The sequence below is a fragment of the Antedon mediterranea genome, chromosome 2 (assembly GCF_964355755.1).
Source record: "Antedon mediterranea chromosome 2, ecAntMedi1.1, whole genome shotgun sequence".
Taxonomy (NCBI): domain Eukaryota; kingdom Metazoa; phylum Echinodermata; class Crinoidea; order Comatulida; family Antedonidae; genus Antedon; species Antedon mediterranea.
The window spans coordinates 5,993,915-6,011,909 of NC_092671.1; the positions used below are offsets into that span (position 1 = coordinate 5,993,915).

The following is a 17,995-nucleotide window of genomic DNA, read 5'->3' on the forward strand; positions in this document are numbered from 1 at the left end:
ACCTTATCCACCCCTACACATTCTCATCCTCACTCCTCCTTCACCCCTAGACATTCTCCATCCTCACACCTTTTACACCCTTATACATTTCTCACACCTTATCCACCTGTACACATTCTCATCCTCACTCCTCCTTCACCCCTAGACATTCTCCATCCTTACACCTTTTACACCCTTATACATTTCTCACACCTTATCCACCCGTACACATTCTCATCCTCACCTTCTCACCCGTACACATTCTCCATCCTCACACCTTCTCCACCCCTACACATTCTCATCCTCACCTTCTCATCCCTACACATTCTCATCCTCACCTTCTCACCCGTAAACATTCTCATCCTCACCTTATCCACCCGGACACATTCTCATCCTCACCTTCTCACCCGTACACATTCTCCATCCTCACACCTTCTCCACCCCCTACACATTCTCATCCTCACCTTCTCACCCGTAAACATTCTCATCCTCACCTTCTCCACCCCTACACATTCTCTATTGTACATCCATCCGTATGAATTATGCAAGGTATAGCATCGTGCTTTTTTATTCATTATTATGCTGATTAAGGAGATACATTTTCTATTATCTTGCTCCCTCCTTAGCCTAAGGGGGATATTTATTCAAAATGGCAATATTGCTCAAAAATTAAATTTCTTTCAAGAATATAATCCCTTGAAAATGTACAGAATTTCAAACTTCAGTTAATATCTTTAGTGCGCTTTTAAATCCATAAATAAGACGGAAAGGATCGGAACATCCAATCGGAAATTATATAATTCGCAGTGACGCCCCTTCAGTATTGACCAACGTGCAGTATGTTTGACAGACATAGTTATTCAAACTTCTATTCCCAATGTAACAATCGTTTCCTTTGTGATTTTTAGAGTGATCGTTGGATTTTATAAACAAAATTGAAACTAGGTCAAAATTTACTAAAGTTGTCTGAATGCATTTGTAAAGGCAATCCAATTATTATGTATCCCAATGCTACAAATATAATAACAAATAGCAATACAAAGGCAAATGACTGAAAAAATGACAATGGTTTGGTATCAGTGGTTAGATCTCAATGGAGATACAAAATAAAATATTAAAGCAGAAAGCTAAATCAAAATGATAAAGTAAAACAGCCAGAAAAATTAGCAGAGCTTTCGGGCAACACTAGCTAGTGATATAATGAATATCATGCAATTTATACTATAATGTCCAGTTCACATAGTCTTTTTGCACAAGGTTTTGGAATATCTGAGAATAGAGATGTCCACTGAATAGAGATGTCTCCTGAATAGAGATGTCCCCTGAATAAAGATGTCCCCTGACTAGAGATGTTCTCTGACTAGGGATGTCACAAAGGAGGCTTCTATTGTATTCATATTATCTACAGTATTAATCTATCATTTTCACTACAGTGTGCTCACTGGCTTCTGTTTATTTCAAGCTATTTCTCAATAGCCAAAGCCACTATACAACATACTTTAATGTAAACATTTTTTTTACTTCGTCACTTTGTTATGCTTTGTAAATTTACAGTAGTCTCGTGGAATTTGATGGTTGAACTAGATTTCTACTTCAGGTTATGTAAATTGGCCTAGATAATCACAAATAAAATTGTTATACATTTCATATTGTAGTTTTTAGCAGTAATTTTTACTAGAAACACAGGTTGGATGCTACTTATTCCTAAATTATTTAAATTCATTTGGTATTTATAATACAAAAACACCTTGTTCGATTGACTGCAGAACAATTTATATTAAGTCTGTAGTTACAGTACATCTGTTTTGACTATTCACATGTTTCAACTCACAAATAACACAGTACAGTAGGAGGCGTATCATTTCACCACTTTCCCATGAAAATATTATTTTATCCTACTTGGTCACTCAATGCATTGTATACCGTATGTCCATTATCATAGGAAAATTCTATAATATAGTGTCACATATTAAGACAGTGGAACCGTAATACGTAGCCATAACATCGGCAAGGGTTCGAGCTCACTCGCTCCATGGTTCTGGTGGTACTGTAGAACGAGTCTTCTCGGATAAGGACTATAAACGGTAGGTCCAGTGTACACATTTGGTTCATTAGCACTTTAAAGAACCTAGTACATCTTTCGAGACAAGTAGGGGGTTATCCAGGTGTACTAGTTCAAACACAGCCACTGTCACAAACTCATCATATTACTATACACTGGGCCCTCTGGGAGAACAGTCTTTGACTGAAGAGGCTACCTAGTAGTATAAAGAATAAATAAATAATAAATAAATAAATATTTATCACATGTGGCACCTTTAGCAAGTTAGGGTTATGACCATGTATGACACGACAAAATGTAGCACTGGACCAATTATAACATTACCGAATCAGCTACCCTACCCCTTATTTTGGCCAGGTGATTCAATTCAAGATTGGTCTACATACAGATTAAATTTGTTGGTATGTTTTGTAAGTCTTTGCTAGTTGAACTTTGAACGCCTTTAGGCCATAATAATCATTTTGCAATGTGCATTATGAATGAACTTCCTTGGTCAAAGATTAAGACCAGCCAATGGGTTTCTATTTTTAACATATACATAAAAGCAATCAGTAGGATTTTCGACCTTGAATTTGTGAGAAAATGTAGTTCATTGTGAAAGCTTAAAAGATTTAAAATGCTAAAAATAAATGAATTACGGTACTATAAAATGGAAAATGTTAGATATAAATATTAACTGGTTTTTTTTTCACCACATTCACACATTTTGTAAAATCACTGAAGCTTTCCTTCCAAATTTCATCATTTACTTTTCTTTATTTTTCAACAGATTTGGTTCATCTTTACTTAAATAATTAGAAGTCTTCTCAAGTTTCCTACTAAAATATTTGGATGAGAATCTAATTGGGTAGGTACAGTGTTACACCCTTTACCGTGGGTCTATACATGTATAAAGTTGGGAAACACACTACAATCACATCTGGAATACTTGGAAGTTGCACCTGTGATAGGGATCAAAGAACACAATTTAGATAGGGTGGAAAGGAGGGTTTTAGTATACCTTGCTCTGTCTACCCTCACCTTGTATTACGATCTGAGTTAAATTAAGCAATGTCAATATGCAGGATTTTCAAGCACGAAAAGACTGTTTTCGCACTTGTGTCAAAACAAAGGGTAATATCCTCTTTCTTTCAAGAATCATTCTGCGCACGTTCCTACTGTACGCATTTATGCAGAATGACTTCAAAAGAATCAACTATACAGTTTTTATTAAGACATTATATTAAGTCAACTCTGCAATAAGATTCAGAGAATTTCAACATTCATGTATATTTTCATCTTGTTTGTTGCTGGTATTATCATTGTGTTTTAAAACCTTTTAGTATTCAAAGCAGAGTGTTTGTAAAAACATGATTAATATACCCTAGCTTGTGTTATTCCAGCTTGTGTTATAAACTATAGAGGGAGCTGTTTTCATTTTTGTTGCTTAGAAAGTCTTGACTTGATTGCATTCGAAAGTGAGATTTAATATACAGTATTCCCTATTTGTTGATGATTTCATTTTGGATCATTTTTGAAATACAGTATTGGAATAATTTACATATTTCCTATTTTAGACCCAAAATATATTTGTTAAATGTGAACAAAGGCCATCTACATTTTTTCAAAACTTTTAAACTTTAATTAAAAAATATATTTTTGTATGTATTTTGCCGATTTCTTCATAAACATTTTTAATTTTTTATGACTATATTACTTACTGTACCTAACAGTATTAATGGTTTGTTAATTTGTATGTTTGTTTTTAAATTAAAATAATTTTACCCACAATTAGTTTGATTTTCCATTTGCTCAATGTTGGTAAATTATATATAAAGATAGAAAAACATTTTATTTTTTTTATTAAAAAATTTAAAATACATTTTTTAGTTAGATTTAAATTTAAATAAATAAAAATAATAGCTTTTAAAAATGCAGATAGTGCAGTATTTAAAGAATCCTGAGCTGTATCTGTAAGCTCTTGAAAGAATACACTTGAAATAATATCAATGACATAATCTTCTTGTCTCTATAGCCTACTATGATATAAAGTCAAGCTTTAACATTTCACCTTATGAACTTATCAATCATTCTTCTATTCTGTGTGTGTAATATGCAATGTATATCATCAGCCTTTGGAAATTATTGTTTTATAGAGTAAATAATATTTATATTTTCATGTAAAGCAAATGCATTATATATAAATTAGTGGAGAGAATTTTTATTTTTTGTTAATCCAATTGATTGAAAAGAAATATGTAAAAATGGTACAACGTTTTGTAAACATTCCGTTTTTTAAATTGACCTTGATAAAGAAACTAAAAAAAAACAGTTTGCTTTCTCAAGATTATGAATTTGTGGCGGACTCTTCCTTCACAGCATTATTACTTTTGTAATTAGAATTTTATGAATATATGAGTATCAAAGGAGACGCAACAGATACAAACATTTTATCCACAAAATGCAAAATGCTTGTGAATGTCTGTGAATAGTGACCTAAAGTGGTATTAATATAACTATACCGGTAGTAACAAAGCTCTGTCTACACTATCACACTTTTTTTGTCAAACTAGTTTGGTAGTGTAGACAGAGCTTTACTCCATAGGATCTGAGAATCACTACGTAAACATAAGCTTGCTAAATCCCTTGTGTATTGTAGGCCCTATAGAATTTAATTAGAGGCAGGCCCTGTGTCTACTGAAGTAATACAGCAAAAATTAAAGCTTAAATTAATAGGATAATTTCCTTACACAATACTGATTATTTGTCTGTTAATAACATGAGTGTGTTTGTTGACTAAGATCTCTATTGACTAAAATGTGCCTACTGCTAGTGACACAGCATTTGTAATGACCAAACCTTTTCTTGATGTTTGTTAGCCTATAATTGTACTGCAGCAGCATAGAAACTTAGTGTAATGTAATTCAATTCAATTCAATTTCTTTTTATTTCGGAAATACATCCATATTAATAAACTTATTAACAGAAAAAGACAAATCTAAACTTAAGTATAAAGAATGCTTCTCCATCTACAATACATTTTGGAGTTATGGAGCATATGTTTGCAAACACAAGCAACAAGGATGTTACCACTATTCAACATAAGTTCCATGAAACCATAGGTAGATTTTCGCATGTACTCATTAAAGGAAGGGACACCATGTTCAATAAACATTGCACTGGCACTACTACTTCTAGAGACATTAAGTATACGGCGCAGAGCATTAAGAGATCTAATATTCTTCATACGATAGTTACACCAAAGGGCTGCACAATACGTATTAATACAGTAAGATCTAAAGAGACAACATTTAACATTGGTAGAGCATTTCATAAATTTACGATTGAGTGAGTTGCTTCTAATACACAAAGACCTGTACTGACTTTGAATCACAGGGTCAAGTCCTATTATCTAAAGATCTGTAAAGGAACAGTATAATTGCAAGGTCACTATTGACTAAGACCCCATTTACACTTCAGCTTTTAGCGAGCCCGAGGCCGGCTCCGAGCCAAAAGTGCACAAGTGTAAACACTCTGGGAACAACCGAGCCGGCCTCGAGCCGGCTCAATTTTGAGCCTAGTCTAGAGTAGGCTTCGGGCCGGCAATTGCGGGCTTCGGGCCGGCACTTCGTATAGTGTAAACACTCGCGGTCATAAAATGAACGTTCTGGGTCAACTATAGCTTTAAGTTTACGAAACTTATTGCTGATGAATCGGAAATTCTTCATTGAAATTAAATTGGTGAAGATGTATACGCCTTTTTCACGAAACGAAGACATCTTCGATCTATGACAAACAATGCCGTGCAACGAAGCGTAACCAACAGAAATAACATAGCGTTTTCAGGGGAGTTCAGGACACCATGCGGCGCCTATGCTTATAAACTGTGGTGTTTTTTCGATGGACTTAAGAAGTGAAAAAAAAAAATTATAATTTTGTTTAATCACACAGTTATATAGGCTAATCTTTAAAGAACATTTTACATATCAAAGGAACAGTATAATTGCAGGGTCTCTATTGACTAAGATATATGTCCCCACTGTCATCCAAATATCAAAGGGACAGTGTAATTGCAAGGTCTCTATTAACTAATGATCTATGTCCCCACTGTCATCCAAATATCAAAGGAACAGTATAATTGCAGGGTCTCTATTGACTAATGATCTATGTCCCCACTGTCATCCAAATATCAAAGGAACAGTATAATTGCATGGTCTCTATTGACTAATGATCTATGTCCCCACTGTCATCCAAATATCAAAGGGACAGTGTAATTGCAGGGTCTCTATTGACTAAGATCTACCGTATGTCCCCACTATCATCCAAGTAGCAAAGGGACATTGTTATTGGTGGGTCTCTATTATAGGATAGGTTTTAGTATATAATATAAAATATTTCTTTTTTAAATAAACGTAGCAAAAACTATATTGCTAAACAAAAATTTAAAATTAAATTTTTCCCTGAATATGTCGTAAAGTCTCTATCTTGACTAATATGCTGGTGGTGGTTATAACTGTCATAGTGATTGATTGATATGACAGCAACTGTCATATATGTCAATCTATAATAGTAGGCTTTACAGTCAACTTTGAATTTGATAACTGAGTAACCATAACAGTTGACAATGCAACCACACTACAGGGACTGTTCTATGAATTTCCAAATTTGTTTGGGTAAAACTGATTAGGTTTGGACACTGTTCACCTTTTTAAGCTGAAAAATAATAATAATAATAATAATGTCAACTACGGTAAGATCTTGACCATTTGACCACATGTGTGTACAAACCAGAGAATAATTATGAAGGTGTTTTTGTATCTTTTTAGGTTGAGTAGCTTTTGTTTGAAGACTTGTTTATTATTCCCCATGTGTGATTCCAGTACCAACGGAATGACGTCTCCAGTACAATCGCCATATCCAGGTAGGCGTTTGTCAAGTTGTTTTTTTATTTTATAACCGTGCAGTCATTGTATTGGCAACAGTGAATCTATAATAATAAAATTATTATTCAGGGCTCCTGAATATCAATATGAATATTAATTTGTCCAGCTGGAAGGGTAACGCTCTATAAATAAAGTTGAAGTAAAAAAAAAAAAAATATTCATTTTTATATAACGCTTATTGCATAATGCTCCTAAGTGCTTCACACTATTGTCCCGGCCATTTTTTTGGATCAAACCTGTATGGTATATATACTACCATACTACAGCGAGTAATCAGCTCAACGTTGTGTTTTGATCTATACCAGGTACCCATTATACACATGGGTGGAGAGAGGCAAACGTAAGTAAAGTATCATCTAAAGATGCCCTGCAACTCTTGTAACAATATTAATATTATATTACAAGATGAGGCAAGTGAACATGCGTTATATGGTGCTCATCAGCACCTCAATTCTGTGTACTGGATTTTGGTGAACTTTGAACTTTCAGCATCAGATTTTAATTGCATCAGCATCTTTTATCTGAATTGGAAAGTTATTATCTTATGAAAAATTAAAAGCGTTTGGTTGAGCAAACGGTTAATTATTTAAATGTCATGAATTTACGTGGATATTATTAATTATGCTACTACATGATATTGAAACATGACAAACTAAATTTTAAATATTGAAGAAAGAACCAGTGGAACGTTGGTGTCATAATTGATTGGATCCTGGACACTACTTTTTCTTAGATAATCAACATGATTTTCTGTTATGGTCTCTTCTATGAGCCTGATTACATTAATTTTATATGTCATTTAAAATCAAAAGATTAAGTTTGTTAATATTTTTTCATATATTTGTTTATAAATATGGTGAATATTTCATCTGGTTATAAGTAGTTGTTCCCGATTAATAAATGGAAACCAAGAACTAGAAATAAAACAGACAAATACAATTTTAGTTGCAGAGTAATATGTAAATAATCAAACTTCCTGAAAAAGTAATGCTGCCCTCTGTTTCCCTAGTAAAACGATGAAAGAAGTTGGTGGCAGCATTCATTTGATTGAAATCCACATTCAACTTATTTTACCATAATACACAGTGGTCACATAGAGTGTTTATTAATAAATATGTTATATTCACAGAGTTGAAGCTTAGGTCAAGGCTGGCATTGCAGCCAATGCCAGACCAGTGTGATGGCTAGTACGCAACACTACTGCAATGTTACAGCTGAATTCATTATCACCGATCCGTTCACATTAATCATACAGAGTATGTCTGCATGATGGCGCAGTCCCTAATCCGCACATTTCTTTAATGTTACACCTCGTTTGTGTCTAAGGTTGAATAAATAATAAGGCTTGTCGTTCTATAGTAATCCTAAGCTTACGTGCTAGTATGCTAAATTTATCTTCATAGATTTAATTTTAATAAATTTACATATTATCTAATTCTGTAATAGCATAATTTGAAAACTATTTTTGATATTTCAGAATCATAAATTACTGTATTAATTAATTATACATCAAATTACTGGTAGTCCTTTACATAATAATGGTACTTAAATTATACATCAACAAATTAAACAATTTATCACATTCAATTTAATAATTTAAGAAGATAGACATAGTTTCTTTCAACATAACAAAATTATATTCAGTTATACATCAGATGACTGGTAGTTAGTTCTTTATAAGAATGGGACTCAAATAAAACAATTAATAAATCAAAAATGTTTATTCATTTATGCAATAACAATAAAACCACACAAAGAAATTCTATTTTAATTTTACATTATAATATATTTCTAATACAAAGTGGTTTCAATTGTCATTTTGACCCAGTTTGATTTAACTTTGTACGAAGAATGCATTTTGCTAAGATTAGGAACAAAGATAACCTTTTCTGTGTTATTAGACATGATGTTTAACAATTGAATCATATTTTAAAATTAATATCCTTTATAATAATAGCTTATTATACAACATACAACTTTTTTTCGCTAGTCACATTTTCTCTCGTAAATCCTTTTAGTCATGGCACGTTGTTTGCCTTTTCATTGTACGATGATATATATTCTATGGACGTTTATTCTGAGGAACGACAGTTACGAGCATATTGCCTTCATTTTATTATCGCTGTCCAGCCCAAGTTCGTTCAGCGGTTAATCCCGAGATTACGGACGGCAAGTGTGTGAAGGCCAGTCCAGCTGCTGTTGTGTTTTTGGTTTCCATTATATAGATTTACTTGATTATTGGGACTTTCTCTGGACCATACATTAGATCAGTTGATAGTTTAGCCAGTTCAAAACATCCCGTTACTAGGCCAAGTGGGAAAAACTACTAGTTTATCACTTTAAACGGACAATTATTTATATAGTTTATTTTCAGCAGAAAACGAACATTTATTTGATGTTTTATGATGTTAAAAGTTGATTTAATATGGCACGCTGTAGAGATATTAACATGACATGATTAACTATATTACATATTTTGTATTTTCATAAAGGTGCAAAGTTATTGTACATGCCATATTTTAATAATATATTGTAAGCGTTTAAATTCAAAACATACATTATTTTTATCTCTGAACATTTTTTATCAATGCTTTATAAGTACAGGTGTGTCATGTTTAGACAACAGCCGACAATTTCCTGTCAATTTTATTCCTTCTTTTTTCATTTATTGACCTTGAGGCTGTTTTCCTCAGCCTAATCGGCTTACAAATTATGTTCAATTTTAAAATGATACCCTACTGTAACCTCTCCCGCCTTGTACATTCATAATCATATTTGTGATTGTGTTCAATACCAAATAAAAAGTTAACCCTAAATTTATTGTTTTGTTTTTTATAATTTTATACTTTTGTGATATTAAAATGTTTTCAATAATCACTTAGTTGCTTTATACCTGGAGTGAAAATTAAATGTTAAAAAAAATTATTTGTAAATTACATATTCCTAATAATAGTGTCCTAAAAAAAAAAATTAGGGAAAAGTATTAAGTGGGATAAGAAACAAATATTTCTTGTCGATTGGCCTTGAGCTGGAAAACACACACTCTCTCAGGACTATATTGCCTAATCCACCTAGGAATGTTGGCAGCGAAATGCAGGTCTAGGCCGGGATTAAGGTCTTGGATTTATGGGCAAAATTGCGGAGTGGGTCATTCATTGAGAAATCCTCGCACGGAATTAGCTCATACGTACAAGCTTTTGATATCTTGTGTAATAACGCGAAACGAAATTACCTATTTAACTATAATTGTAATTTATAATATGCCCAGAATATTCTTCTTAAATTAGCTATATATTTTTTTCAATCACACATGGATTAGGATTTTATCTAGAGTTAAATTCGCTACATTTTCTTATTCGTGTTTATTAATAATAAAATGCTAGAGATTTTAGAAAAAAATTAGTTTTTTCAACTTCAAATATATTTTATTTACTGAATGAAAATACTGTTTAAATGTAAAATTATTCCACTTTCCTCTGCGTTGAACATTCTTTCATATTTTTTCATGTATAAACCTACATATTATTGACTAAAGCTCTGTCTACACTATAAAAAAAAATGTGTGCTGTGCCCAAATATTGTAGTGATATGACATCATCATGTCCATATATGGGCACATCACATTTTGTTGTCACATAAAGTTTGATAGTGTAGACAGAGCTTTAGTACTACCGGTATAGTTATATTAATACCACTGTTTGGTATATTCCCTTTAATTGTGTGTTCACACAGAGTGCAAAATTCATACCGAGTTGCAACAAGATTTTTGATGCGATTACAAGGAATATTCAATAACTGTACAATTAATTTAATTTGATCTTTTTATATATACCTTGAATTTTTCTGCTTTGAATATGAATTATATTTTTGGGAATGCTAAGAACTTCATCAATTTAAAAGGTTTAGTTTGAAATGAACTGAGATTTTCAATAGAACCTTTCTCTTTTGAATTCTTTCACGCATAATGCCAGCTCAGTCCTTTTCAAGGCTGGTTTATATAAAGCAATGTGCAATCAGTGAAGTAGACTATGACCTGGATGGGTCCATATTTAGAGTAGATTTAGGTCCCTCAACAATTATTAGATAATAATTAACCTCCATAAAACACTTGCGGTTGGGTGGGGCAATAATAATAAGGAACACTGCTTCTAGATAGATTCTCATGGTCGAAAAATGAAGTTAAAATGATCAGGATGTTTTTGGTAAACTAATAGGACAGAATGACTTTAAATTTGCATTTAGCCCTTCGAAAGGGACATGATAGTCTATACAAATTTCCTTTCGTTCTTGTAACATCTTCAGAAAAATACAGTGACCTAATTTTTTGGGTGTTCCGAGCCTCCTGTGGCCACGCTAGCATGACCGGATGACCTTAGGGTCACAATATAAAGGAAGTATTCAACTGATAAGAGATATTGATATAGAATATTTTACTTTCTGACCCCGTTTTTTGCCCCAGAGCTGAACCTAAGAATATTTGATTGAGTTATGTTTGGATGATTGCCTACACCTATTTCCGTTTGTAAGCCTTTTCTATGTTAATATTTTTAGCAATTTACTTGCTTTTCTAAAGCATTATAGATTGGTATCTGTGGTAAAATTGTGTTTTACTGATCATAAAAATAATGTTAATAATAATAAATGTTAAGTTTAAAATAAATTCAAAAATTAATCTTATCTGGACTTATTTTATGAAATTTATCCTTGCTAAATTCAATATTATCTTCTTTAAAATCAATATTTGCGGTATTCATTTTATTTTATAATAGTATTTTATTGTTAAATATTTACAATTCTATTTTAATGAAAGCTTTTCAATAGATAACAATAATATATTTTGTTTAGCTATGTGTCCTTCAGTCATATTCACCGACAAAAAAAGAGGATTTACTCCGTCTAGTTATATAACCGAAATCTACATATATTAACGGTTTCATCTATAAAAAGTTACTTCACATACAGTAGTCAGGCTTATCTGTATAGAATTATACAAAAGAGGATAAAAATTAAAAAAAAGAGTAATCGCTCTACCATTTCATTCGTTAGTGTGAGTACCCAGTGGAGAATAATCTTTACCACAATGTTTAAAATATTTTCAAGGCCAATAGAATGTGCATATTGGGTCTGTTTCTGCTGCAGAGAATAAACAGATTATTTCAAAAATGTAATTTTTATATTGACTGCATTTCTGCTCAGTTTTTGTTAAAAAATAACCGTTTAAATCAGTGGGTGGTCGTTGTGCAATTGGTCCTGCCGGTTAATTCAAACGTTACTGCAGTGTAGTTCACTCAAAGTCAGCAGCTGTCAATCAAATAACCGTTATTATAAAAATTGCTCAGCGATAATCGGTTAAATGCCGATCTAACACCGAATTGAATGGGTGTTTTTAACCAGTTATTTTGCGCTGCCTTTTAACCGGTTACCACAAAATTGTCCTCTTTCTGCTTCCAAGAAAATGAAGTTTCATTCTAGAACTATATGATAATCATTTATGCTGTCTTTGAGAAAAACAATATGTTTAAAATTCCATCAAATGACGTCATGATAAATAAAAACAATAAAATCGTTGTATTGTCACGATATTATTACTCTTACTAATCATGACGTCATTTGATTGGACGTGTGAAAATATATTTTTTATCAAAGGATGCATAGATGGTTATTCTATAGTTCTAGAATGAAAAGTTGTTATATTTCTTTTGCTTTATGTATAAAAACTGCATATTTGTTTATTTATCGTTGATCGTTATCTTTCTATTGTAAATGGGTACAATATTTTGTACTTTAGCACAATGTTTTTTCCTGCTTACATTTTAGTACTTTACTTTTAAGTTTGTGTTAGATAACGTTTTATTATTTTTGCATTATGTTTTTTGCAATTAAGTATACCGTACATAAAAAACTTACTTCTTAGCCCAGAATTGTGATGGTACTGTATGTTTTTAAACTTTTGAACTTTGTGTATAATGTTCAGTTTTAGTAGCATGTTGTCTATTTTTATAATAATAAAAACGCAATACTTTGGAAATATTATTTAGGTTTATTAATTTCAACATATGTTTGTTGACAATAATTTAAAATTGCGGTAGTGGCAATTTTGTCCCAGTTCACCATATTCACAAAAAATGTGATGTGCCAATATATGGTCATATCACTACCATATTTGGGCACATCACACTTTGTCAAACTAGTTTGATAGTGTAGACAGAGCTTTACAGTGAGATGGTATAACGTCACGTATTCCTGCTGAAGAAGCAAAAGTTACTACAATCATATTTTGAACTGTTTATTGTTTGACATGCAGAGGCCCTTTCCATTAGACCAATGGACCTTTCATATTAATTTTGATTGGGAATTGATTCTATATATTCAAAGATCCCTCCCATTTCAGACTGCATCCGATTGAAGTACTTTTCCTCCTTGTACTATCCTGCTACTGTAGTCTCAAGTATTAGTGGTGTTTTTTATTTGGAAGCAATCCAGATCCGATGTAAATTTTTCTAATTTCATGCTGTTCTTCACATCTAGATTTTTATCATTCATCGTCATTAGGTCCTCATCTCATGACCACCATCATTTACTGGACTCTAGCAACATACTGTCCTAAATATCACGTTTCCTACACTAGTGAGAAAAGTTGTCTTATTATTTCTTTCTGGTGTGATTTTGGAATTCTGGAATATTGTAAGTAATTGGATTGAATAAAAATCGCTCAGAATTGAACAAAAATTCCACAGAATTGAACAAAAATCATTCCGATTTGAACAAGTCGAATGCCTACAGTAGCATTTAAACATTTCATTCATCAGTTGTTTTTTCTACCTGTATGTTCTGATAACATGGTTTTAAATGCCGGTACATTATGTTAAGGTCAACAAAATACCGGTCATTTAAAAGGAAATAACAAGCATTAAATCCAAGAAACAACTTTATACTGACTTCATAATAAATATAAAACATTTACGAAGGTCATGGAAAAAAAAAATCAGCAAAGCAGCGGACAAAAGAAAGTGAACATGATCATATGGGTAAACACCTGGTTTTCAGCCAAGTGAAGGTGCAATTCATATACGGTTTATTAATAGCGTTTTTATATCAGGTATTTTGTTATGGTAACAGTACTGTATGTCTGAATAATGTTAAGAAAGTCAAGGTCTATGATGCTCAGGGACAAGACACACTAGACCTTAAACTTAATATCCTGTGGTGTTTCCTTTTGAATATTATTTTATGACTGATATAAAATCGTTTTTTTAAGAAGGAGTGAATATAGGATAATGGAGGTGTATATTATAATTTCGTTTTGAAGCTTTCCTTAGAATATGGATTATCTTTATCTCTAAAGTTATACACATTTAGAATCATGTTGTAGATGTACAAAAACAATTCTATAGGGTCTGATCTACTATAAAAAAAAAAAACCTGTACAGAAACTACAATTATACTGGTCGTGAGAAAAATGAGTACTGTAGGATACAAGGGTTACGCATCAATTTTGACCTAAGTCTAATTACTAGCCAATCAATGATTCGTGCAATTGATGATTGCTCTATTATTGTAGACACTTCCGTTCAAAAAAGCGTTCGTAAGCGAAAGCTTTGCCGCTTTTTGCAAATTAATGCGAGTGACTTCACTGTAAATACTATTTGAATCATAACTCCACATGTCCGAACATACCCTTAATTCTATTTGAATCATAACTTCACAGGTCTAAACATACCCTTAATACTATTTGAATCATAACTCCACAAGTCTGAACATACTCTTTTTTCCATTTGAATCATAGACCTTCAACAGGAAGTTGAATTTAATATTTTGTCCTCTGGCCAATTTCGAACCTACCACCTCTAGCAATATAATATGATCTATTCGTTATCATCGAAAGGTCTTGGCAGATGTACACATAAAATGTAACATCGATATATTTCAATCTACGATATTGAAGATAATTAATCATTTGCGAAAAAATGAACCCATTTTTTGGCTGCAAATGTTTAAATTCAAGTTATACAATCAGAAAACTTGCTCTAATTAGTCTGAAATCTTTTGATCAGGTTTTTTTTCTATCTAGATGGACATCGAAATGGTAGATGACACTTCTAAATGCCTATTTTTACACAGACGAGCGGTAACTGTATTAAAGCGGAAAACCACGTAGCTTGTCCCACATAGAATCTGTACCTTTCCTGAGCGTAAAAACGTCCGCTGCGCGTTGCGTGTAAATGGTCATAAAGAATAACATAGATTCTATATTTTTATTACCGTTATTGCTTGTCAATGTAAATTAGTCTTTAGAGTGTATGTTGTCCAACATTGTTTGCATTGTTATTCTGCCACCCAAGAGATAGTAAGCACGAAGGAACCTCAATGATACAAGGCAGCAAATAGTACACATGCAAATTGCACTTCCTTGCATGCTAAACGCCCTAGGGGTACAAATATGATTATAATATAGCAGGGATAGCAATTGTTAGATTACACGAAAACCACAAAGCCGCATATAAGATTGAAAACATTTTACAAATAGTTTTGATGATGTAATAAAGCTTTTGGGTACTGAAAGTATATTTTTATTCTTTTTAGATGATGATTTTTTTTTGTTTTTTTATCTCAACCATTCTGACAAAAATAACTTGCTTGATTTATGTATTAGGAAAATAAAGTTTTATAACTGCTCATAAAGTTTTCAAATTAATGAGCAAGAAAAAGATGCAAAGCTGATAAAAGACTTCACTGATTCAGGAACAATGTTATTCTCGCTCAATTTCAGATAATATTTTGACATCGTCTTTTGATACAACTCATATTTAAGTAGACACCTTCGAGACCAAAAAAAGTGTCCCCTGTTCTTGTAAAGGAACACCTTAATTATTATATAGGAGTGTTTTTTCGTAACAGGGTTTTCTACTTGCATTAGCTATGCTTCCAAGATTCTCCCTTCCATTCTTTTTTTTCTCATTGTATATTCCTTAATTGCACATTAGGGGGAGTGGGGTATTTTCTCTGCAGTACTATCTGTATGTGGTGTTTCCACTAGCTTATTGTATATAATTATTTAAATAAATATTATAATGAGTCCCCACTATGCGTATCTTAAAGCAATACAATATTATCCTTATGGGCCACTGGTCCCCAAAGAGGATTAACTTGGTCATTACGAAAACTGATTGATTGAGTGATTAATTGGTTGATTGATTTAATGATTGACTGATTTGATTAATTGATAGTGTGCTATTTAGTTATTGTAGGTGTAATCCTTTACAACAATATCTATTTTTGAAATGTCAAGGTCACCTTCATTTCAGAGAAAAACAATGGCTGCACTGCAGCTGGTTTTTCATTGTAGGAATTGAAAAAACCTTATAATTGATGACACTTATGATAAAAATTGATTTTCATTGATAACTTCGATTTTTGTTTCCTTTAAACTACAGTTATTCAAAATTTACTACTTTTTCATTAATTTGTAGTATCTAGATTAGTAGAATCCTATCAAAGGGACACATTTGGGAAATAACAATATTCCCACAAGGATGTCCCCTGAATAGAGGTTTCCCCTGAATAGAGGTTTCCCTTGAACAGACGTTTACTCTGAATAGAGGTTTCGCCTTAAAATGGACCTGAAATGGACTTTCGATTTTCAAGAAATTCACACATGTTATTTAAATGTATCAAATTAACACAAACCCATACAAATAAAAACAAAATGCATAGTATTTTGAGAAAAAACGAAATTTTAAGATACCTTAATAAATTAGCGAAAATTACTCATGGCATTGCAATATTCTATTTCAACGGCCGTCGGAAGCCTCTATATTCACGACGTCACATATACACACGACGATATCGAGAGCGTGTATGCCGCCATATAGTCTGTGAATGATCGACGGCCTGGAAAGATACGCGAAGCGTTGACACTAATACTAATTTATTCAATATCTAATGTTGTTGAAATATAGGTCCCTAAAATTTACTTTGTTCTAAAACCCAAATTTGGAAGGCCTACCTTTCCAAACCTTTACTAGGCCTAGGCCCCCAATCCAGCGCGCGGAGTCGATCCACCACCCACCACCCACACCATACGGCGAGGCTTCGTTTCATGTGCATCCAAGGACCAAAGCGATATCAACAACTTGCTGCGCTCATTGTCAAGTTAAAGTAAAATATGAATAAAATTCGTTTTCGAACTGCCTGATTCGTGACAAATAAATTATCATCTCATATTACTATACTAATTTAATTCTGTTAAACTAAAAACTAAAGAAATTTTAGCAGTATAAATTACGAACGATATACAAAATACATGAACGGAAAGTATGGTTACGCATCATTGCACACGGCGCTGTATCCCGGACAACGTTGCCAGGCTAACTTCGGTATTGCCAGAAAAAAAACGTTGATTTGAAGATTTTAAATCGTCATTTACTCGATGAATAACCGTTTATACGGTAATATTTTTATCTAAAAAAATTCTTAATACGTTTCTGCAAATGCACAAGCATTTTTTAGAAAATACTCCATAGATTTCAAGAGTTATAGCCAAAAAACTGCAAATTGTTCATTGGAGGGATAGGAATATATTCACAAAGTGACGTCACCCGCGAATTTTTTTGATTTTCAAATGGGGCTTCCCCAAAAGGGCCAATTTATATTTTGTAACAGTATACATTCTAGCAACATCTAATAGCCCCAAAAACATCATTCTAAAATGAAAAAAAATCGAAAATCCATTTCAGGTCCATTTTAATAGAGGTTTCCCCTAAATAGAGGTTTCCCCTGAATAGAGGTTTCCCCTGAATAGAGGTTTCCCCTGAATAGAGGTTTTCCCTGAATAGAGGTTTTCCCTGAATAGAGGTTTCCCCTGAATAGAGGTTCCCCCTGAATAGAGGTTTCCCCTAAATAGAGGTTTCCCCTAAATAGAGGTTTCCCCTGAATAGAGGTTTCCCATGAATAGAGGTTTCCCCTGAATAGAGATTGCCAGTAGTGTATTAAAATATATTGTTTCTCATTCATTTAATAGGAAAGTGGTTTT

General features: G+C 32.7%; 1 protein-coding gene across 2 annotated transcripts in view; it reads left to right on the top strand.

Annotated features, from left to right (window-relative positions):
- LOC140040175 (oxysterols receptor LXR-alpha-like) overlaps positions 1–17,995 on the top strand; it is an 84,165-nt gene that overhangs the window by 12,690 nt on the left and 53,480 nt on the right. For both annotated transcript variants that reach the window (XM_072085897.1, XM_072085900.1), the window contains exons 2-3: positions 2,811–2,888; positions 6,847–6,941. In XM_072085897.1, coding sequence (XP_071941998.1) covers positions 6,887–6,941 — 55 coding nt within the window. In that variant the 5' untranslated portion in view covers positions 2,811–2,888; positions 6,847–6,886. The remainder of the gene's footprint in view (positions 1–2,810; positions 2,889–6,846; positions 6,942–17,995) is intronic.